Source organism: Colletotrichum abscissum (assembly GCF_030869225.1).
Source record: "Colletotrichum abscissum strain IMI 504890 chromosome Unknown Scaffold_16.1, whole genome shotgun sequence".
NCBI classification, from domain to species: domain Eukaryota; kingdom Fungi; phylum Ascomycota; class Sordariomycetes; order Glomerellales; family Glomerellaceae; genus Colletotrichum; species Colletotrichum abscissum.
Genome location: NW_026850054.1, coordinates 102,208 through 124,276, shown reverse-complemented (window position 1 = coordinate 124,276; position 22,069 = coordinate 102,208). Strand labels below are relative to the sequence as shown.

The 22,069-nt window shown below is 55.9% G+C and overlaps 11 protein-coding genes across 11 annotated transcripts; 7 read left to right on the top strand and 4 right to left on the bottom strand.

The window, feature by feature from the left end:
- Window positions 1-904: 904 nt before the first annotated feature.
- Window positions 905-2,785, top strand: CABS01_07382 (uncharacterized protein; the record flags this gene model as incomplete). The annotated part of the gene is made up of 1 exon (XM_060540745.1): window positions 905-2,785. One exon carries the CDS (start codon window positions 905-907, stop codon window positions 2,783-2,785), a length of 1,881 nt encoding a protein of 626 aa, XP_060402913.1.
- A 2,076-nt stretch (window positions 2,786-4,861) lies between these two features.
- Window positions 4,862-6,849, top strand: CABS01_07381 (cytochrome P450 55A1; the record flags this gene model as incomplete). The annotated part of the gene is made up of 7 exons (XM_060540744.1): window positions 4,862-5,140; window positions 5,246-5,509; window positions 5,611-5,723; window positions 5,809-5,992; window positions 6,108-6,266; window positions 6,371-6,560; window positions 6,737-6,849. 7 exons carry the CDS (start codon window positions 4,862-4,864, stop codon window positions 6,847-6,849), a joined length of 1,302 nt encoding a protein of 433 aa, XP_060402912.1.
- A 550-nt stretch (window positions 6,850-7,399) lies between these two features.
- On the top strand, window positions 7,400-8,367 carry CABS01_07380 (methyltransferase; the record flags this gene model as incomplete). Its single annotated transcript, XM_060540743.1, has 2 exons — window positions 7,400-7,564; window positions 7,675-8,367. 2 exons carry the CDS (start codon window positions 7,400-7,402, stop codon window positions 8,365-8,367), a joined length of 858 nt encoding a protein of 285 aa, XP_060402911.1.
- Window positions 8,368-8,619: 252 nt separating this feature from the next.
- CABS01_07379 (ribosomal protein S26e) lies at window positions 8,620-9,451 on the bottom strand (the record flags this gene model as incomplete). Its single annotated transcript, XM_060540742.1, has 4 exons — window positions 8,620-8,719; window positions 8,949-9,051; window positions 9,105-9,232; window positions 9,429-9,451. 4 exons carry the CDS (start codon window positions 9,449-9,451, stop codon window positions 8,620-8,622), a joined length of 354 nt encoding a protein of 117 aa, XP_060402910.1.
- Window positions 9,452-10,475: 1,024 nt separating this feature from the next.
- On the top strand, window positions 10,476-10,996 carry CABS01_07378 (ubiquitin-40S ribosomal protein S27a; the record flags this gene model as incomplete). Its single annotated transcript, XM_060540741.1, has 2 exons — window positions 10,476-10,853; window positions 10,907-10,996. The coding sequence occupies 2 exons, from the start codon at window positions 10,476-10,478 to the stop codon at window positions 10,994-10,996; spliced, it is 468 nt and encodes a 155-aa protein (XP_060402909.1).
- A 281-nt stretch (window positions 10,997-11,277) lies between these two features.
- Window positions 11,278-12,617, bottom strand: CABS01_07377 (glycosyl hydrolase family 18; the record flags this gene model as incomplete). The annotated part of the gene is made up of 3 exons (XM_060540740.1): window positions 11,278-12,067; window positions 12,140-12,496; window positions 12,565-12,617. 3 exons carry the CDS (start codon window positions 12,615-12,617, stop codon window positions 11,278-11,280), a joined length of 1,200 nt encoding a protein of 399 aa, XP_060402908.1.
- Window positions 12,618-13,515: 898 nt separating this feature from the next.
- On the top strand, window positions 13,516-13,803 carry CABS01_07376 (uncharacterized protein; the record flags this gene model as incomplete). Its single annotated transcript, XM_060540739.1, has 1 exon — window positions 13,516-13,803. The coding sequence occupies one exon, from the start codon at window positions 13,516-13,518 to the stop codon at window positions 13,801-13,803; it is 288 nt and encodes a 95-aa protein (XP_060402907.1).
- Window positions 13,804-14,777: 974 nt separating this feature from the next.
- CABS01_07375 (TLC domain-containing protein) lies at window positions 14,778-16,219 on the top strand (the record flags this gene model as incomplete). Its single annotated transcript, XM_060540738.1, has 2 exons — window positions 14,778-15,659; window positions 15,731-16,219. The coding sequence occupies 2 exons, from the start codon at window positions 14,778-14,780 to the stop codon at window positions 16,217-16,219; spliced, it is 1,371 nt and encodes a 456-aa protein (XP_060402906.1).
- Window positions 16,220-17,764: 1,545 nt separating this feature from the next.
- Window positions 17,765-19,526, top strand: CABS01_07374 (NOSIC domain-containing protein; the record flags this gene model as incomplete). The annotated part of the gene is made up of 3 exons (XM_060540737.1): window positions 17,765-17,934; window positions 18,110-19,232; window positions 19,293-19,526. The coding sequence occupies 3 exons, from the start codon at window positions 17,765-17,767 to the stop codon at window positions 19,524-19,526; spliced, it is 1,527 nt and encodes a 508-aa protein (XP_060402905.1).
- A 518-nt stretch (window positions 19,527-20,044) lies between these two features.
- CABS01_07373 (uncharacterized protein) lies at window positions 20,045-20,287 on the bottom strand (the record flags this gene model as incomplete). Its single annotated transcript, XM_060540736.1, has 1 exon — window positions 20,045-20,287. One exon carries the CDS (start codon window positions 20,285-20,287, stop codon window positions 20,045-20,047), a length of 243 nt encoding a protein of 80 aa, XP_060402904.1.
- A 146-nt stretch (window positions 20,288-20,433) lies between these two features.
- Window positions 20,434-21,856, bottom strand: CABS01_07372 (vacuolar protein sorting-associated protein 4; the record flags this gene model as incomplete). Its single annotated transcript, XM_060540735.1, has 3 exons — window positions 20,434-20,655; window positions 20,714-21,164; window positions 21,222-21,856. 3 exons carry the CDS (start codon window positions 21,854-21,856, stop codon window positions 20,434-20,436), a joined length of 1,308 nt encoding a protein of 435 aa, XP_060402903.1.
- Window positions 21,857-22,069: the final 213 nt, after the last annotated feature.

Sequence of the window (22,069 nt, the reverse complement as noted above, 5' to 3'; positions counted from 1 at the left end):
CGGAGGCTCTTATAGCTCTTGATTAGAGGCTTTCAAGGGACTCATAATCAGACTTTTCGCCCATCACGGGCGAAGCCATCACGGTTGAAGCCACAGCGGTAAGTCTGACACCAGCTTTTGCCCTCCCTCCCGTCAACTCCCCCGCCCACTGCACGATCAGAAGAGACATGCCCGCTAATAATGCGTAAGCCACTTGCGGACCTCGATGGCAGGCAGTCAGCAGTACAGTCATCTTTCTCTCATGGCAAGCTTGAAAAAGCATCTCAATTCAAGTGCTGGGTGGGCACTACACTGTTTTATTAAAACTGTATTCTTGTACTTGTGACTCAGAAAGAATTAACTTTCTTCGATAACAAGGTACTCAGAAATCACTGCTATCACCACAGCAGACCGTCTTTTTTTAGTTTTTTCTTCCTAATAAAGGTTTTTCTAAAAAAAAAAAAAAAAAAAAATGTGTCGAGCAATTGCGAATGTGCAGTGAGGTGGAAGAGTGGATGGAGTGTGTAACAAGGTATTACTTACTTAGGTAGGTTGGTTCCAGCCTGTGACTCAGAGGAAGTGGCGCTGATGGGAGCCCGCAAGGTGCGCAAAATGACCGAAATGAGTGCCCATGGCACCTGCGGCCCACCAAGGTACCTATAACAAGTAGCGCGAAGTGCGCTATAAATTGCGGTGAGTTTCCATGTGCCCCCCCAACCCAAGGTACCTCACCTCTACTCTTAGCTTCCCTTCCTCGCTTTCGTCAACACGTCTCAGCTAATCACCAACCCACACATACACGCCCACCACAATTGTCCAACTCGCTTCAGCTACTCCAGGCGTCCTTCTGTCACAGAGTCTTCGTCGAGTCGACGGGACGGAAAGCGAAATCCGGTGTCGCGAGACAAGGGCGACACATGACGAGATGGACATCCCGAACCACGCGCACGGCGGATTGCGGTCCGACTCGCGACTGCTCTCCATCCCGCGCGAAGTCCGCGACCTCATATATGAGCACTACATCATCGTCGAGGGGGGATACATCTATGAATCAGACGATCTCCTCGGTGGCAGGCTCAAGAGGGCCGACGGGCGACCCATCGATCTCAACCTGATGTACGCCTGTCGACTCGTCGCCAACGAGATGCGCCACCTAGCCTTGCGGAGCAACACCCTCACGTTCTCCACCATTACGTCGGAATCTGGACCGTCCCCTTTAGCCATGCTTGAAGGTTTGCGCATGCGCGCTGCTCGGTTCGACGGCCTGGTTGGGCGTTGCCTCGACAGATACAGGCAGCAACTGTTACATTTTGCCGGAGGCTTCCTGGCGAGGCGGAGGTTCGAAGAGCAACAGGCGCGGACAACTACGTCAGAAGAGGGCAATCACGACCATGAGGAGAACGACAGTGACGGCTCCAGCAGCGACTTGGCCGCTGCAAGCAAAGTACACGTCGACCCTCCTAGTACTGAAGACCCGGACGGGGTCTCGTCCTCAGGGTCGTCCCCATCTGGCGAGCCGTCATGGGCCACAGCTCAACTTACCTTGGACGAGCTGGCCAAGAAGCACCCCCGCTTCCTTCGAGTCCTGGAGCGAATGGATCATGAGGACTGGACACCATGGAGAGCCTGGGGCTTCACGCATTTTCGCCGCGGTCCCTATGGTGAGGCACCCTCTTCATACCTCGAGCTCTGCTGCGACCTCCTCCAAGCCGCGTCTCGTCTGAAACCGAACGACTGGAATCAACTCGAATGGTGCCGGCTCATGAACATCTCGAGAAATCGCTTGGCGGGTGGGGAAACCCGCTCGAGCCGCATCATGCGCTGCTCGGTCAGGGAGTGGGATATCCCCAAGGCCGCCGACCTGAAGGAGCTATCGTCGTGGATCACCGAGGAGAAGCGCCTGCTCTCATCCATCCGCCACGGATCCGACGGCTCAGTCTACCGCTTCTCGGCCGCCGCGTCGGCCATCCGCTATCTCAAGTCCATCCCCGCCGCCATGCGCGCGCAGGTGCGCAAGATTGTCCTCGTGGAAGACTACCGTTCCGTCGCGCATCCGGAGAGCCACGCCCGAGGCCTGATCCCTTTCTGCCGGGAGAACCCCCTCCTGCGGGTCGAACGTCGCGTGAATCTGTGGCGGAACCTCTTCCAGGTCGACAAGAGATGGCACACGCCCCACCAGCAGTGCGAACGCCAGAATCGTGCCGCCACGCGGGCGCTCCGGTCGCGGGACATCACGTCCACCGTCGCGCTCTGGGTCACGGAGGCCTTGGCTCTCGGGCCAGCGGGCATGCCCGCGGCGTCCTTCTCCCTGGTCCTGGACGGCGACCCGGCGCCGCAGCTGTGCGCGCGCATCTTCCAGACCGTCGTGCAGCGCGACGCCGCGTGGCAGCGGGCGTGGACCGAGTCCATGGACCGGCGCCTCGTGCTCGTCCACCCGGTGCTGGACTGGTTCGAGAGGCGGGGCGAGGACGCGGCCAGGGCGGGCGTGCATCCCGTCTCCGGGATGTACGAGTCGTACCTGGGGTACTTTTACGAGGGCTTCCCCGAGGCGATGAGGGATATCGCGCGAGGCAGCAGCGGGTCCGTGGTGCGGTGCAATTTTGACGCCGGCGAGCCGTGGGATGCTGAGAAGGTCGTGCGCGCCAATAAAATGTGGACGTCGGCGCAGTGGAACGAGGGGTGGCTGCGGCACGAGCAGCTGTTTTGGGAGACTGAGGCGCCGTTGCCGGAGTGGCCGGCGTTGCTGATGGAGAATATGATTGACTCCTTTTCTGGATGTAAGAAGAAGAGCTGGAGACGGCGTTGATGAGGCCGGTCCGTTTCGGAGTCTCTACATGGGACGGGGGCGGTGTCCGGGTCGCATTTTTCTGCTGAACGATGAAGGTATATCTTGGACTTTGAGTCTATATATATATTCATCTGGGATCTAAGGATTCTACGCCGCGGCTCAGCGTACAGCACACGGTCTGGATATGATTGTTGGCAAGACATCTCAGAGATGGTACAGATTTTACTTGCTATTTAGCTATAATATCCCCCTCCCGTCGCCAGTCTCGTCAGAACTCCTTCGCGGGAGATACGCTTGGCCACGATGCATCATGTTGCAACGCTTTCTCCAGCTCCCTTTTGGATGGATGTGCTGGAATCTTTTGGTGTCCGCCTAATTTGACATATCCTTCTGGGTGAGGCTCATGTGCTAGCTCGCCGAGTCCGTTCCGTTAGCCGGGGCGGGGCGGGGCGGTGCGATTGTATGGTGAGGCCGGGCTTCACAGGGTCTTCTACCTTGCTGTTTGTGCAGTTCCGTGTTGTACTTACGGGCCTCCGCTTGGGATCGAGAGACTTTGACGATTGCTGTTGTTGATACGGTGCGTCTGATGTAGCCAGCCGAGACGGTGTCGTCGGACTCGGGCTTCCCGGTCCCCCGTGTACCTTTGTTTTCCATCTGCGAGTTTGAGCCGCAAAAGTGAGTACAAAGTGGCTTGACGACGGCTGAGGACCAGGAGTCCCGCCTCGTGGCTTGTTTTGATGAGTTGATGCTTCACGAGGGCTGTGATAAGCTGGGCAAAGAAAAGAAAAAGAACACAACGAGAAGGAAAAGAGCAGAGAAAGGAAAGGGAAAAGGGGGCAGAGAGGGGAATGAGGAAGGGGTGGAAGAAGATAAGGTAGATACTACTGGAGACTTTGGCCCTTGGCGTGTTGTCTTTCCTGCTTCGCGGGAGACGTGTGTGTTTCTGACAGGAACGGTCCTGGTTTCTGGCCCTTGAAGTCCAGAAAGGCTACTGGGGAGAGGAACGAAAAGTGGCTGCTGACATATGTGTATGAGGTGAATTAGCTCGGTTGTGCTTGGGGCTGGACGTAGTCACAGATTGAAGCTGATCGCATATTACCCCGGTTCCATCTGTCGTCATCGAGTATACGTAGGTAGTTCAAGGAGATTGTCAGCCCTGCCAGCAGAGTTTGACTTCCAATGCATGGGCCCCATCCTCGAGAGCCGGCGGGATGGTCACCGAAATGCCAACCCAGGCAAAACCAAAAAAAGGCTTGCACAGAGTTCATCGCAAAGAACCCTCATCCGGCCCCTCTCTTCCTCTGACTCAACACACGGTTGGGCTTGACCATCGCGGTAGGAAGGGAACTCCAGAAAATGAACACCATCCGCGGATATCCAAAAAAAAAAAAAAAATTTGGTTGACAAAACTCGCAGCTCGGTACTCTCAGACGTCCGAGTTTTTTCCTAATGCGGTAGTCCTCATGACTAGCCAGCCGGAGAATCTGGCCCCACAACGCCCGATGATTCCGGGTCTCGGCGGGGCTGCGGTGGTGGGGCTGACGTTCCGAAAATTCGACAACTCCGCGGACCACCCCGTCCCCCGCGGCGCTCTCAACCACTAAGCCTCCCGCCCGCTTGCCCGCCTACCTGCCTGTCCACCTGGCTCGCCTTATGGAAGCCTGTTTCCGAATCCTTGCAAGCCATGTTTGTTTTACGCGCGCGTTGTGACGTTGACATCAATGTAGACCTGGCATGCAGCACCATGCTCTTCACCCCCTCCCCCCTGTAATACGTCGACCAACCGGGTTGTCCGTATTACACGCCTTGGGCTGACGTCGGGAAGTGTCGCTCACGATCAGACCACACTGCTCGTCGTCCACGACTCTGATGGAGAGGGTCGGGATGGATGGAGGGAGTATTGCTTACCACTCAAATGGAGACGAAAGACAGAAACAAGGAATACACCCAAGAAGTAGAATTTGGAATTGAATGAATCAACAAAATGGGACCCGTCAAACACCGTCAAGAACGCAGATATAAATACAAAAGGACACCGGCTCCCTAGAGAACTCCTCGTGTTCTACACGCAGACAGAATTACCTTGACTACTCAATGTTCTCGACCTCCTTGCCTCGTCTATCTTCAACAGCGATCAAGCTCCAGCGATTCTCTTCACGCCGCCTCCTCCACACCCAGAAAACAATGACGACGACTACGCCCCCGAGTTTCCCCTTCCAACGCGCCTCGGGCCTCGAACCGCCCGCAGAATACGCCCGCCTCCGCGCCACGGAACCCGTCTCGCAAGTGAAGCTCTTTGACGGCTCCCTCGCATGGCTCGTGACGAAATACAAAGACGTCTGCGCCGTCGCCACGGATACACGTCTCTCCAAGGTGCCATCTCTCCATCCTATATAGCCCTTCGTCCTTCCACTACCCCTTTTTCACACGTCAACGGGAGTATCAAGTATGTCCAAGTGAGCTAACACCACAACACAGGAACGCACCCGCGCCGGATTCCCCGAGCTCAGCGCCGGCGGGAAAGCGGCGGCCGCGAACAAGCCCACTTTCGTCGACATGGACGCGCCGGCGCATATGCAGCAGCGCGGCATGGTTGAGCCGCTTTTCGTGCGGGAGCACATCGCGTCCATGAAGCCGTATATCCAAAAGACTGTGGATAGTCTACTAGATAAAATGGTTGAGCAGGGGTGCGACGAGCCGGTTGACTTAATCGACAAGTTTGCCTTGCCTGTTCCATCATATGTAAGTGCTTTGGTTTACACCCAAGAGCAGTGAGATGAGAGTATCCAAAACGGACATGTTGATGCAGATACCTTGAGGCCCTGCTAACCACCCTTTCCAAGATTATTTACACCATCCTCGGCGTCCCGTTCGAGGACCTCGAATATCTCACCCAGCAGAATGCCATCCGCACGAACGGCAGCGGTACCGCGTCGCAAGCTCAGTCTGCAAACCAGTACGTCAAACTTTACATGTCCCCGCCGCCCTATTTCCCTACTCTCGTGCCTCGTTACCGATGATGACTGACACATTTTGACCAGAGAACTTCTCAACTACCTCGCAAAGCTAGTCGACCAACGCAACATTGAGCCCAAGGACGACCTCATTAGCAAGTTGGTCGTGGAGCAGCTCAGACCCGGTCACATTGAAAAATCGGACGCCGTGCAAATTGCCTTCTTGCTGCTCGTTGCTGGCAACGCGACGATGGTGAATATGATTGCGTTGGTGAGTCACCTGTGTCTTCTCGTCTTCCCGTCTTGACTCTTGAGTGTTTTTCATTCTTGGAGCAAACGGACCGCGTGTTTGGGGTCCACGATTCAACTGACATCCGGCACCCCAGGGCGTCATCGAACTCTTCCGGAACCCAGGTCAGCTCGCCCAACTCAAAGCCGACCCGTCGCTCGCCCCGGCCTTTGTCGAAGAGCTGTGCAGATACCACACCGGCTCCTCCATGGCGATGAAGCGGGTGGCCAAGGAAGACGTTATCCTCGGTGGCAAGGTACGTGCTATCTACTAACCACAATACCCTCGGTCAATCTCTTCACTTGTGCGTGTGGTTTTTTGTGAAGCGCCCTGGTCCGGACATGCTGACCGTTGACGTAGACCATCAAGGCGGGCGAGGGCATCATCGCCGCAAACCAATCCGGCAACCGAGACGAAGACGTCTTCCCCGACCCGGACGTCTTTGACATGCACCGGACCCCTGACCCGAACCACGCGCTGGGGTTCGGCTTCGGGCCGCACAGATGTATCGCCGAGCCGCTTGCGCGCGCAGAGCTCGAGACTGTCTTTGGTGAGCCTCTCTTTTCTCTTATGAGTGCCATTCATATCCTACAGGTCATGTTGGCCGTACATGTGACTTGAGCTTGGTGCATAGAAGCAAAACCTCACGTTTACGCGTCGTTCCCCACGTTCGCCCTCTTCCATGGGCCTCCTCCAGTTACACTGAGCTGACGAATCCCATCACAGCAACGCTCTTCCAGAAGCTCCCCAGCCTGAGAATCGCCGTGCCCATCCCGGATATCGAGTATACGCCCCTGCACAAGGATGTCGGGGTAGTCAAGTTACCGGTGGCATGGTGACCGGTGACGTGGACGGCAATCTTATTGGACGGAGTTCAAAGGGGAGGGGGTGGGGGGGGGCGTAGGTTAGACGGTGTTAAGACCACAAGCCGAAATCGCCGTCGATCAAGCCCTTGCATAGAAAGCTCGGTAGTTTGAAATATCTCATCACTTCTATTCTCTTCTCAGGAACTTAGCGAGAAACTCCTTCCATGTGAAATCGAGGTGAGAGCGGCGAGTATAAAAGCCAGGACATCAGACGACCGGGAGGGAGGGGGCAAAGCAAAGTTCACCAGTTCGCAAAGGCGCAGCACGATCCGGGTGCGCCGGTAAACCGCGGCAATAAACTGGCATCGACTACCGTCGTCCCAATGTTGAAGCTTGACGGAGCCGAATTCGGCGAGTTTGATTTTTGAGGTGAGTAATTGCAGGATATTTTGAGTTGCGAGCATGCCGTCGGGATGTTAAGCTGTGCTCTTTAAAAGGGGCTGTCTGACGCGAGGTGGAAATGGAGATTGAGGTCAGGTGTTGAAGCAATATCTCTTGATTACTACACTATTCTGCCCAAGATATGAACGAAATGCAAGTCGCAAACAGCCAAATCGTCGTGGGAGACAGGAGCAAGGCGGCTCCATGGTATTCCGTCGAGGCCCAAATCTCCGCCGAGGCACGCAAGATGCTCGAGGAGTACGCCGGCATCCCGCCAGACGAGGTCAGAGACCACGTCGTCGCCATGGTACATGTTCCCTTTCCTCTCCCTTTCGCTTGTTTATACCCCTCGACTACTCCATCCCAGCACAAGACAAGCTGGGATATGGCTTGATGCTAACATAATGCCATCCACAGCGCGACAAGATCTGGGAAGTCTTCCCCTACCCCTGCATCGGCGAATTCCACTTCCTCGACTTCAACCTCGCCCACCGCCCAGGCTACCCGCAACTCCTCGCCCGCCTCCAAGACAACCCATCCGCGCGCCACCTCGACATCGCCTGCTGCGTCGGCCAGGACCTCCGGCGCCTCGCCCACGACGGCGTCGCCTCGTCCAAGATCGTCGCCGTCGAGCTGGAGCAAGGGTACATCGACGCCGGGTACGAGCTCTTCCGCGACCGGGACCGTCTCGAGACGCGCTTCGTCAACGCAGACATGCTGGACGACGGGGACGCGAGGCTGAACGCCATGGAGGGGATGTTTGACACCGCGCACCTGGGTCTTTGTCTGCATCTGTGGACGCGGGAGCAGCAGATGGTTGTGCTGCGGCGGGTGATTCGATTGTTGAAGCAGGAGCCTGGGGTGATGATTGTGGGTCATGCTGCGGGTCATGCAGATGGGATTGAGTTGAAGGGAGTTTGGGATAAGCCTGCGTTGAGGCACAACTTGGAGACGTGGGAGAAGATGTGGGCTGAGTTGTCGGAGCAGACTGGGAGTAAGTGGAAGTTGAATACGGTCGTGTCTGAGCAGATTGGGACTCGGGGAATTGAGAGGCCCAGCTGGTGGGGGAGCGATATGAGATTTGTCGGCTTCGAGCTTACCAGAGAGTAGGTAGTTGACTCGAGTTTCAACAGGTAGAACAAACACGACGAACAAGACATATGGCACGTATTGCAGGGAGCGAGAGAACAGTGTCATGAAGCATTTCCTTTGCTAGCCTAGGGCCATGGCCCGATTCCCATAGATGAACATCATAAAGCCCAATCCGGTTCCCAAACCATGCCTGAAAGGAGAACTTTTTCATCCACTGCTCGTCATTGCAAACACCTGAAACACCGAGTACCCGAGTAGAGAAACAACTCTTTAGGCCTTGGGGGTGTTGGGGACGATCTTCTTGCCATCCTTGTTGTAGCGGACGCGGGGAGGGGGAGCGCGGTTGCGGCGGCCCACGACGGAACGGACACTGGGAAAGTAAGTCAGCATTGGGGGGTCTTTCACAAGGCCCAAAAACAACCGTCAGGTCGGCAATCGACCTCCCGCAAGAGGGGAAGGACGGCGTCGCCGAGGTGCAGGGCACGGGGGATATGGGAGCTTCGAGTAGCGCCAAGGTTCTTCTGTAGCGCCTGCGCGCCGCGGTCGTGGTGTGAACCAGACCGACGGGTTGCAGTCGTCGCTCCCGCGGACGAACGTACCGGACAATCTTGCCGTGAATGGCGCAAGAGACACAGTACTGCAGCTTCAGGTACATCTTGGGTACGGTGTACTCCGCGAAGACGGAGGCGTCAGAGATATCACCTGATACCTGTTAGTCTTTGGGACGTGTTGAGAAGAAGAGGGTGTAGGCATACGGATGGCAGCAGACTCGACCATGTTGCGGATGGTGAAGCGCTTGATCGCCTTATCCTTGGGCGTGCATCGCGAGCAGTTGCTGCAGCGGATGGGCTTGACGTGGCCACGGCCCTTCTTGTTGCGTCCGCTGTAGGAGGGGAAACCAAGTCAGTAATCGTGTTCCTTTAGGGGTATCATTGCGCATGTGTCCATCTGGAGCCTCAGTCGCCGGCGTCGTCGAGCAGGTTCATGATATCGGGACCCGTTGTCGACGGCCGGGACGTGAGGGTAGAGGCACGTGGGAAGCGCGGTGTATGGGGCGGATGAGGAGGGAATCTTCGTACTTGTTCTTTCTCTTCTTGACCATTTTGGCGACGTCTGGCTGTGTGTTAGTAGGTCCGTGAAGGAGAGAAAAAAGAGAAGAGGAGAAGGGGTATATCAATTGCGAGGAGACGTACTTGATCTTTTCTGGCTTGCTGAGTCAAAAAATCGCAATTGGTGGGTTCGACCAGGGCGCGAAATGGTTTTGACGTGCCTTGCTGCGAAGTGGTGGTGGGTGGAGGCTGCGTACGAGTGAGGGCTGGTCCAGGGCTGGAGAGTGCGGTACGGAAAAATGGTGCTTGTGGACCCACCTCTGGAAAAATCCCACTCTGGAATTTTAGGCGAGGATGCACTTTACGCGGGCAAGTCGCCTCAGGGCTGCAGTACGTATCGTATTTCGCACCACACATTCGATTTCCAGACTCTATGGTTGGCCAATCGCAGACCAGCAGGATCACGTGGTCTCGCTAGTTTTCCAGGTCTCGCAAACCCCCCCACCCGGTCCACCCAGCGCCTGCGCAGGACGGATTTACCGTGCGCTGCGACAGACGGCAGTCGTTTCCTTTTAATTTTCCCTCATCCCCAACTCGAACCCATCTGAGGATCTGCTTAGGAAGGCAATAGACATATTGTCGAGGTACGTCTGAAGATGCTTCTGCTCCCTCTTTGCTGGCCATGAGCCCGTTACACCTCTTCTTCTCCCTTCGTTTTCTGGCATTTCGTCTTTCGACGAGTTGTGGACTCTCTTTCCGCTGTCGCCTGCCACTCGACTCTCGCAAGGCGTAATCGCGAAATCGACAGCGTCTTTCGAGAGTTATCGAGGGGGCGCACTGGAAGGGGTCAGAGTCTTTTGGCAGGGTTCACCGGCATGCGAGCGAGCTCGTCGAGCCTGTAAAATCGCTTCGCCGAATGCTCAATCGCTGCCGCCACCCACCAAAGCCATCGACATCCAACTCTGCCGGAAACAAGGGGCGAAGAAGAGGAGCATCGAGGGAGACGGACAGCAATCTTTGTTATCCATCCAAACTTCGATGCATTTGATTTTAACATTCCGTGACAAGTAGGCAATCATGCAGATCTTCGTCAAGACCCTGACGGGCAAGACTATCACCCTTGAGGTGGAGTCGTCCGACACCATCGACAATGTCAAGTCCAAGATCCAGGACAAGGAGGGCATCCCCCCCGACCAGCAGCGCCTGATCTTCGCCGGAAAGCAGCTCGAGGACGGCCGCACCCTCTCCGACTACAACATCCAGAAGGAGTCCACCCTCCACCTGGTCCTGCGCCTGCGTGGTGGTATGGCCAAGAAGCGCAAGAAGAAGGTCTACACCACCCCCAAGAAGATCAAGCACAAGCGCAAGAAGACCAAGTTGGCTGTCCTCAAGTACTACAAGGTCGACTCTGACGGCAAGATCGAGCGCCTCCGCCGCGAGTGCCCCTCCGACACCGTATGTTTACCTCCAATATCTTGCACTGTCGTTTCAACACTAACTCGCTCCAGTGCGGTGCCGGTGTTTTCATGGCCGCCATGAACGACCGACAGTACTGCGGCCGCTGCCACCTCACCTACGTCTTCGACAAGAAGGAGTAAATTTTCTCTCTTGTTTCGCGGGCGCGAGGTTACGGAAAACAAAAAGCGACAATTCTGGGAGGATCGGTTCAGGGTTAGCATTCTAGTCGGCAGAAAGCCGCACACAAAACGGGGGCGTTGATGTACACATCACTGGCCGGCAATGACGATGCAATTTCATGACACTATGACCATCTCTCACTCCTTAACTCTCCACCATGATTTGTGACGTGACGTGACCCTGTGTATTTTGGCTCTCACAACTCTAGTTCTTTGGTGACTAGGTCTACCTAACCTACACCTCAACCTGCGAACCCATTCCGCAGATTGTCATACTTGGTCTCGGGATACGTCAGACAGTTATCCCGCCGCAGCAACCCATGCGGACCACCAAAGGTATGAACCACATTCCCAATCAACGACTCGTGCCCAGGCTTATCAGCACTGCTCTCCCACCACATGGCACCACCCAGACCCCATCCCCGAATATACTCAGCCTTCTTCCTCGCCATGTGCACCGTATCATACGTGACCATCTTCCTCCTCCCCGCATCATACGAGTAACTCGCACCCGTCTCCTCGTCATGATACTCCTGCGCGCCCGGCATCGGCAACACCTTGTAATCAAAGACGCCATTCTCCCAGCTCCCCTCCCCGACCCCAGAATACGGCGTGCCGGGCCCGTCCGTATTCTCAAACGCGCGGCCGTACAGCGGCATCCCTAGCACAATCTTGTCCGGGGACACACCGTGGGAGGTGTAGTGCGCCAGCGCCGCGGCGGTGCTGAACGGCGTCGAGCGCGGGTTCTGCCGGCAGGGCTGGAGGTTAGCCTGGTGGCCGGCGGTGGTGTCCCACGAGCCGGCGTAGTCGTAGGCCATGAGGTTCCAGAAGTCGAGGAGGGGGTCCATGGCGGGGAGGTTGAGCTTTTGGTAGTTTTGGGCGCCGGCGGGGCAGGCGACTGTCAGCTCGAAGTGGTACCACTCTGGCAGGGTCGAGGCGTAGTTGTCCATGGCGGAGCGGACGGCCTGGAGGAGGGCGACGAAGTCGGAGGCTTCGGAGGGGGTTTGGGGGTATTCCCAGTCAATGTCGATGCTGTCACGTTTGTTAGCAGGTTGGTTTACTTAGTTGGGGGTAGGATACCCGGGGTGGGACTGGTAAACGTACCCATCAAAGCCCAGGTTCTTGACGAGGTCGACGCAGCTGCGGGCAAAGGTATCGCGGCCCTGGGGCGTGCTGGCGGGGGCCTTGAAGTTGGACGAGTACGTCCAGCCGCCGACGGACAGGAGGATCTTGAGGTTGCGGTTGCGGCGCTTGAGGAGGTTGAGCTGCTTCATGCAGCCGTAGAGGTTTGTCCCGACGTCGTTCCAGCTGTCGCCCTCCCAGTGGATGTCCGTGTCGGCCCAGCCGTCGGTGAGGTGGACCTCGCCCGTGTCGGAGCGCACGTTGGCGAAGGCGTAGAGGATGTGGGTGAGGTTCTCGACGGGGAGGTCTTGGGGGCGGTGCTTGCGGGCGTAGATTGCCCTGGGAAGCGATGGTGTTAGTTACGTTTGCTTTGAGGGGAGTCCTCAAGAGAACTGCTGATGACGTACCAGTTGACAAAGTAGGCTACCGAGCGGAAGCCTTGGACTGGACCGCCGCCCATTGTGTCTGTGGTGTTTGATCTGAAAAGGGGGATATGTAGGCGTGTAAAGAGGTTCGTGTAGGTGTGTGTAAGGAAGATGGTGGTCAAGAGGACTATGGCAGAGGTGACGAGGGTTGTCCGAATTGCATACAGGACAGACGAGGTTCGTTGCCAAGATATTGACCGTAAAGGAAGGGATGTTTATAGATAACAGGTCGGCAGGAGGGAGGCAGACGGTTCTTATTGCTCGCTGGAGGTGTTTGTCACTGTTAGGTCAAGTCAGGTTTATGCAACGTAAGGCAAGGTAAGGTAGCTAAAGGGTAGCGGCAACGGTGATGCAGCTTGTCCGGGGACTTGGAACGAGTGGCCCCGCGTAGGACAACTCCAATGGCAATGGGCTTTAGGTCACAAATACGAGTGCGACACTGCCCCTCCTGGCCCCCCTCTATTCCAAGCTGTGCCTGTGCATCCCGGACTCTGTATGGATGCCGTGGGTGGTTGACCCCAATATGCGGCGCAATGCTGCGCGTTGTTACTGGAGCTTGGAGCTGGATGAGGCGCGAGTTGTCGTCAGCTCCCACAGCTGGCTCCCCTCCTGTGTGGCTTGAGCTGGCAAGTTGGACGTCACTCTGGCAAAGCCACGGTTTGTGGCTGGGCATGGACTAGTCTACATTTGTGCTGCACCTCTACGCCGGTAATAATAAGTACCTAATTTTAAGGTAACTTGGTTGGGTTCTCGCTTCGCCTTGAGCAGGCGGGTGATCTGCAAGAGCAAAGTACTTTCTTGCAGAGTGCGACGCTGAGAGACATCCGAGGGTTGCCTCCCATTCAAGCGCGTATTATGTAAGGGAGCAAGACAAGCGAGCTTAGGTAAGGATATCGCATAGACCCCGGCACCTCTGGATTCGCGCATGGGGGGATGGAGAGCACATGTCCAGGCCGTCCCCTCCCCCCGTTGAGCACCGGCACTTCCGCGCTGTGGTGGGCGGGAATGGGCTGCCAACGGGATGTCGGAGACGGTGACAGACCGCCTGTATCGTCATGGGATGGCCCCAAAGTGCGGATGGACGGTCGACATGGGACGAAAAAAAGTGTTGAGAGACCGAGCACCGACGATGGTTCTGGACCCTGGCGTAGGGTCTCTTGTTGTTTTGTTTTCAATTCGATGACTGTTGTCAATATAGTCATTCTTGAGATTTGCATATGAGAATGAGCAATGTTGCAATGTGAAGCCATCTTCTCTGTCTGTATTAATTGGTGATGATGAGAATAGTTAGACTACCTTCAGGTGCCGACATGCGTCCTCCAGCCCGTCGCGGACAGCGCGTGTCGGGGAATTGTTTCCATCAAGTCTCCGATCTCCTACACGTTCCGAATTGAGCGATTGTCGACAATGGCTACTTTTGCAGTACGAAAAGAACAGCCAATTCGTATCTTTTTCTTGTCACCCGGTAGTAGACCTGTGGATAATTAGGAGAGGTGAACAAAGAAAAGTCTTTCTCTCCCCAGCAACACCTCGCATAGGGGGTGATGAAGTACCAGTCATATAGACGCAGCTTCCTTCAAGATCCCAACAGGGTGGATCGCCAGAAAAGAACGGAAAAGGACAATACTGCCTTACCTAAGGCGCCAGTTGCAGACCACCCGCGTATTACCTGGTGCCGCCACTCGTCAACTCGCCTGTCTGTCACTGCCAGCAATTACTGCGATTTACTGCAGTACGCGGGATCCCAGGGTGTACTGGTGCGAATCAACCCCCCCATGTCTGGCCTTAAGGTACTGTAAAATTGATCTTACCCACTCTATCCGAAAATCCGCCTCTGCGCAAGCCACGGGGGAAATTGCTTCACAAGAAAAATCCCCCGACCGCCGCCCCGGCCGTCCACTGCCTATAAACTTTTTTTCCTCCAGACTTTCCGGCCTCCCGCCCTCCTCCCGACTTCTTCTTTTCCTACTTCTTCAATTCTGCATGCTCGACAGGTCTTGATCGGCTCTAGTCTTGTCTCTTTCAACGCCTCAATCGCGAAAGGTGCACGCGACATCCCGTCTCTGCCCTGAAGCCCCCCTTCTATCTTAGTCGTCTCTCTACTCGGTCAAAACATCTGTAGATCTTCCCCCCCTTTTCGACCTCAAACAGACGTACCAGTACAACAACAACCTCGATCCCGCAACTTTGCGACAATGACTGCCGCCGAATCGCCCATGGCTCAGTCTACCGCCCTGGCCTCGGCCGGCAAAGACCAGATCGCGACCCGCCGTCGTAGAAAGTCGAGCGTGCGAGGCCACGGCCACGGTCACGACGCCAACGCCCGCCAGCCCTCCAAACAGGAGCAGCTCGACCGCCTCTCCAAGCGCAGCCGTGCCCGCGCCATCCTCCGCCGCTGCAAGCACATCGCCGTCAAGCACACCTGGACCACGCCCCTCGTCATGGTCCTCGTCTTCCTCTCCCTCTACGCCGTCAACCCCACCGAGTCCAACATCATCCACCACTTCATCTTCCTCTCCTACAAGATCCCTCAGCAAGGTCTCGATGCCGCCGCCGGTGCTGAATCCGACGCGCCCGCGCAGTATGGCAAGGGTCTCTGGGATATCGCTTTCGTCTGCTTCTACGCCACAGTCCTCTCCTTCACACGCGAGTTCATCATGCAGGAGCTCCTCCGCCCGCTCGCAAAGTCCCTCGGCATCCGCTCCCGCGGAAAGCAGCTGCGCTTCATGGAGCAGGCCTACACCGCCGTCTACTTTGGCATCCTCGGCCCCTTTGGACTGTACGTCATGAGCCGCACGCCCGTCTGGTACTTCAACACCACCGGCATGTACGAGACGTTCCCCCACAAGACCCACGAGGCCGTCGTCAAGTTCTACTACCTGTTCGAGGCGGCCTACTGGGCGCAGCAGGCGCTCGTCATGCTCCTCGGTCTCGAGAAGCCGCGCAAGGACTACTACGAGCTCGTCGCGCACCACTGCGTGACGTTGGCCCTCATCGGCCTGAGCTACCGGTTTCACTTCACCTACATGGGTATCGCTGTCTACCTGACCCACGACATCAGCGACTTTTTCATGGCAGTAAGTTTCACTCGCAAGATACGTGCAAACCCTAAGTCGACGCAACGCAACTGACACAACCTCCTCTCCAGATGTCCAAGACTTTCAACTACGTTGACGCACCCATCACGGGTCCCTGGTACTGCCTGTCCCTCGCCTCGTGGATCTACCTCCGCCACTTCATCAACCTCAAGATCCTCTGGTCCATCCTCACCGAGTTCTCCACCGTCGGCCCCTACGAGCTCAACTGGGAGACGCAGCAGTACAAGTGCCTCCTCTCCAAGATCATCACCTTCAGCCTGCTCGGTCTCCTGCAGTCCCTCAACCTCTTCTGGCTCTTCTTCCTCGTGCGCATCGGATACCGCTACGTCTTCCAGGGCGTCGAGCAGGACGACCGCTCCGAGGCCGAGGAGTCCGAGGCTGAGCCCATGGAGACCATTGACGAGGTGTCCAAGATCGACGTCGCGCCCGTGGCGGCTGCTGCTGGCGGAGAGGCTGCGCAGGCTGTTGCGAACGGTGTGGCTAAGGCGGTTGGCGGGGGTGGCATCGCGTCACGAACCAGGAGCCGCCGCGCTGCGTAAGGCAGGGCAGCTTTGAGGCGGTCGGAAAATGGGCTTGACGAATTGCTATGGTTCTGAGCTACCTGCGTACAACTTTTTGGGGGCGAGCATCCTCTTGCTCGGACTTTTGTACATGTATCATATCCTTCATTTTAATAACGCCTAATGTGTAATGACAACAAACATTGATCACCAATTTCATCCGATCGCATCCACTGTGACATTTGCGAATCTTCAAACAACTAAAGAGTCAACTAAGGACAATCAGGCGCGGCGGTGTAAGCCGGGCAGAATCACTCGGCGCTACCTATCTGGATTCATGATGTCATTGGACGTTAGACTTTCTTGGGCCAATACCCCGCGACAACACCTCCGCCAGATGCCGGAAGCGACGGGATTGAAGACGATTCCTCCTCCGGTTTAACAGCCTGTTGGAATTTGTTCGGGGGCTCCGGGAGTTGGTTCTGCATATTCGCGACGGATGCTTACAGAGTCTGCCATGGGAGAGCGAATCAATAATCAGTCATGTGGGTTTTTGGTGGTGGATTTGATTTGGTAGAGGTGGTAGTGAAGGGTGCTTGAGGTGTTTTATGGTGGCATGTGATTGGTATGATGGTAAGCCTGCGCTGTAGCATTCGATGTAATTGATTAGCTATTTGATAGGAAGCTGGACGAAAGACTTTATGAATGATGTCAAAACAGATGGATTGACTGGGTGGTTTACTTGAATAGGACGAATCATTGAACGCTCCAAATACTTGCTCTCAAGATTGAGAGTGAAGAGTTGAGAGTCTTCGGACGTACTGAAACACAACTTCAATGTTGAATTTGAATTAACATTCAAATCACCAAGAAAATTCACAACTCCGCAACCACATGGCTAGCTAAAGCCGCAAACCATCAAAATTGAATAGAGAGTCTTGGGAATTACTTGAAAGTTTTCAGTTAATTGGAAAAGCTCTTGATTGGGGTAATGCTGAGCTATTCGAAGAATTCTGAGGTTGCGACTAACAACCATAGAAGCACCAGAGTTAAGCCGCTCAGCTCGCTGAATGCAACACATATACATACAGGTAAAGATACATGGGAACGGATATAGATCAAATGGTGAACTTATGCAGACAAATTCCATGACATGATTGCGTCTTCATGTGAAGATGGAGTGACTCTACTGCTGTTGTCTCTCCCACTCCCATTGAGCAACATCAAGTGTTGAGCCACACCAGCCCAGCCACAGACGCTGCCCCACCATCGGCTGCCGGCGTCGTCTCATGCCGGAGGCCATCCACGTGACCCTCCCACCACCCACACCGACGAGACGCCTGGCCCGAGCGTCAGCATTGGAGCTCCAGAAAAATTTCCAATTGACACCAGTGGGGGGAAAGGAAAAATTGAAGAAAAAAATCCGACTCTGGATACTTTTTTTCGACCTCTCTTTTTTTGACCAGCGCTGTCGACTCGCCTCTGCCCACCCACAATAACTTCCGCGAGGCTTGATTGTCCGGTCCCCCCTCCCGCGCCAACGAACATCAAGATCAGAGAGAGAAATAGACAGAGGTTTCCAAAATGGCGGCGATCAACTACCTCCTCTACGAGGCCCCCATGGGCTACGGTGTGTTCCAGATCGAGCACCAGCCCGACAGCATCGGCCTGCGCCAGAAGGAGGCCCAGGAGACCATTGCCGACCTCTCCAAGTTTGGCAAGATGGTCAAGCTGGTCAACTTCACTCCCTTTGAGTACGACTTCCCCAATTTCGCGAATTGAGTGCAGTGGTGGTTTTGGTGGTAGCTGAAAGCTGGAGGCTGGAGGCTGCGCGAAGGAGGGGATCTCTCGAAAGCGCGTCTTGGATGCGGGACCACAGCATTGGAGACAAGAATGAAGAATACCCTGCTGACAATACCCTTCTCACAGCACCGGAAAGCAGGCACTCGACGAGATCAACCACATCTCCGAGGGTCTCATGTCCGACCACCTCAAGTCCGTCCTCGAGCTCAACCTCCCCCAGACGAGCGGCAAGAAGAGCAAAATCACCATCGCCGTGGCCGAGAAGAACCTGGCCTCCGTGATCAAGAGCACCTTCTCCGGCATCGACTGCGAGACCTCTGAGACCTCCGAGGTCGCCGGCGACCTCCTCCGCGGCGTCCGCCTGCACGCCGACCGCCTCCTCAAGGGCCTGCAGACGGGCGACTCGACCGCCGCCGGCCTCGGTCTCGGCCACTCGTACTCGCGCGCAAAGGTCAAGTTCAGCACCACCAAGAACGACAACCACGTCATCCAGGCCAGCGCCACCGTCGAGTTCCAGGACAAGGGCGTCAACCAGTTCTTCATGCGCGTGCGCGAGTGGTACGGCTGGCACTTCCCCGAGCTCGTCAAGATCGAGTCGGACAACCTCACCTACGCCAAGCTCGTCCTCGCCATCGGCGACAAGGCCACCCTCACCGACGACCGCCTCCACGACATCGCCGCCCTCGTCGAGGAGGACGGCGAAAAGGCCCAGGCCATCATCGACGCCGCGAAGGTCTCCATGGGTCTCTCCATCACCCCCGCCGATCTCGAGATCGTCAAGGGCTTCGCCGAGGCCGTCGTCGCGCAGGCCGAGGCCCGCCGCTCGACCGCAAACTACCTCGACAAGAAGATGTCCATCGTCGCGCCCAACCTGCAGACCCTCATCGGCACTCCCGTCGCCGCCAAGCTCATCTCCCACGCCGGCTCCCTGACCAACCTGTCAAAGTACCCGGCCTCGACCCTGCAGATCCTCGGTGCCGAAAAGGCCCTCTTCCGCGCCCTCAAGACCAAGAGCAACACGCCCAAGTACGGTCTCATCTACCACAGCAGCTTCATCGGCAAGGCCGCCGTCAAGAACAAGGGCCGCATCTCCCGCTACCTCGCCAACAAGTGCTCCATTGCCAGCCGTATCGACAACTACACCGAGAACCCCAACACCAAGTTCGGCGAGGCCCTCCGCCAGCAGGTCGAGGACCGTCTCGAGTTCTACGCCACCGGCAAGAAGCCCGCCAAGAACTCCGACGTCATGGTAAGCCGCTGACTGCATTCTCTTGATGTTTCTCTAAAGTACCATGCTAATATTCCAAAGGCCTCCGTCTTGGAGCAAGTCGAGGGCGACCTCGCGCTCGACGACGCGGAAATGGTCGACGCCGTCGCCGAGGACGTCAAGAAGGAGAAGAAGGAGAAGAAGGAAAAGTCCAAGGACAAGAAGGAAAAGAAGGAGAAGAAGCGCAAGCGCGAGTCCGAGGTCGGCGCCGCCGAGCCCGAAAAGGCAGACGGCGAAAAGAAGAAGAAGAAGAAGTCCAAGTCCAAGGATGAGTAAAGAAGAGGGAACGTCGGTTTCTGTACAACCCTCAGTCTTCTTTGCACATACCCCCCATCTACCCCAACCTTGTTCCAAAAAAACTTCTTCCGGCTCTTTTTTTCAAAACGTAGGTCTGGCGGCAAGTACCTTAGGCATCATTCCCGGCTCTTCTCTCTCTCATCTTGTTATCTACCTGTGGCTTTCTTTTTCCTGTTCCTTTTTTTTTTCTGTTTTGGGAGTTTTATGGGGGGAAATGAGAGAAAAACCGGGCTTATTTGAACGGAGTTTTTGGGCTTTGAAAAAATGTTAATGCATCATTCTACAATATGTGTGTATGTACAGTTGAAAGAACAACCAACCGAACCCATACCCCCAGAATCCCGTCTGCCCCTTGTTCAGTCTACCATGATGAGTGAATGTGGCTCAGTGAGAGTTCCATGATTGAGTTGTCTCTTGGCTTGGGTCTGACTTGACTTCAACAAAGGGCACCTAGTCCGCCAGAGACCCATAATTTCTTCAGGCCAAAAGCCTCCCGTTCAAGTATTCACTCCCACCCCTAAAATCCTAAATGATCCGGCCTCTCTCATCTTCATGGTAGGCCAACTTTTTAGATTGTACGCTGTATCGAGAAGGGGGCAGAATGGAGGTTGCAATGCAGTAGAAACTAAAAAAAAAGGAACAATAGACAAAAAAGAGTAATACGTTTGATATTTCCCCCAACCCAAAATGCCGGCCGTTTCAACGCCAGAGGACGCCCCCAACTCTCGACCACAGCCCATCCGCCCCCCGTATTCACCACCCATACCATCCATCCCAAATAGTTTCTGTTTCTTTCCATTCTTTCGTTCTCGTTTGAGATAATCTCCAAAGTCTTCTTCGAAATAAACACCACCCCATCCCGTCCACAATAACCAGAGGACCCAGCTCATGCGCCCTCGCTACCGAACTCGTTTGTCCACTCTATTTGCTTGGCGGCATCGTCGTCGGAAACAGTGGGATGCGAGTCCCTCAAGGCCTGCTTGAAGTCCTTGAGCTCGATGATGGGCGCCATCAGCTCCTCCGAGTCGACGTCGTGATACGTCATCTCCTTGGCTTGGGGGTCGCCGGGCGAGCAAGGTGTCAACTTCTTCTGGCCCTCGTGAACAACCTAAACACAGTTAGCATCATTCCATCTATAGCACATGACAGAAGTCGAGGCAGCATACCGGCTTAAAGTGTGTGGCTTGGATAATCTTGCGAACGGGCCCCATCAAAGCCTGCTGCACCACGTTGGCAATATCACTGCCAGAGAAACCCTCCGACAGCTCGGCCAGGACGCGGTAGTCGTCCGCCTGGAGGTGCGTTTCCGTGTCGCCGACGGCCAGCTTGAACATGCGCGCGCGGCCGTTGACGTCGGGGAGACCAATGTGCACGCGGCGCTGGAAACGTCTGCGGATGGCGGCGTCGAGCTGCCAGGGAATGTTGGTCGCGCCCAGGACCAGAATGCCCTTGCTGTCGTTTCCGACACCGTCCATCTGCACGAGCAGCTCCGTCTTGATACGTCTTGACGCCTCGGACTCGCCTTCGCCGCGGGGGCCGCAGAGGGCGTCGATTTCGTCAATGAACAGGACCGAGGGCTTGTTTTCTCTCGCCATGCTGAACAGGGCCTTGACGAGCCTGTTTTGTTCCGTTAGCGTACTGCTTGCGTGTTTGCGCAACCGATAATCAACTCACCTCTCACTCTCTCCCATCCACTTGCTTACGAGATCGGAACTGCTGACACTGAAGAATGTGCTGTTTGCCTCCGTCGCGACCGCCTTGGCCAGATAACTCTTACCCGTTCCAGGCGGGCCGTAGAGGAGAATACCCTTCCACGCCTGACGCTTGCCCTGGAACAGTGACGGGAACTTGATGGGCAGCACGACGGCCTCCTTTAGCGTATCTTTGGCGCCCTCGAGACCGGCGACGTCGTCCCACCGTACATTGGGCCGCTCCTGCAGGATGGCGCCGCTGAGAGCGTTGCGCAGCTTCTTGTTGTCCTCATCGCCGTCGTCAGCGCTCCCCTTACCCTTGCCGCCGCCATTAACGCCCACGGCACCGGGTTTGTTCCCGCCCCCGCCGCTCTTTTTACTCTCCGCTTCGTTGAGGTATGTTTTGAGCTTCTCGGCGCGGTCCATATACTCGGCCGTCTTCTGGCGGATGAGCTCCTTTGACTTTGGGTTCTTCTCCCACTTGACGGCAAGGACGAAGAGCTCGAGCGACTTTGTGTATAGTTGAAAGGCCTTGTCGTACTCGGCGGCGTTATCGGCATCGATGGCCTGCTTGACCGTGCTAATGGCACGGCCGAGGAAGTCGGTGATTCCCGACATTGTTGGCTGTGAGTTGGCTTTTGTTTCTCGAGGAGCTCGGCGATTAAGCGGCGTGGAAGAGGTCGGATTTCGTGAGAAGGTGGAAAGAGCGGGGAAAGCTCTCTCGGTGTGAACGTCGTCGTGTTCGTCCGCGCCTTTGGCTAATCACTTCGGGATCGGATGTCGGAAGATGGAAGAATCGGTAGGGTCCCGAGGAGGTCGTCGGTGCCTGGC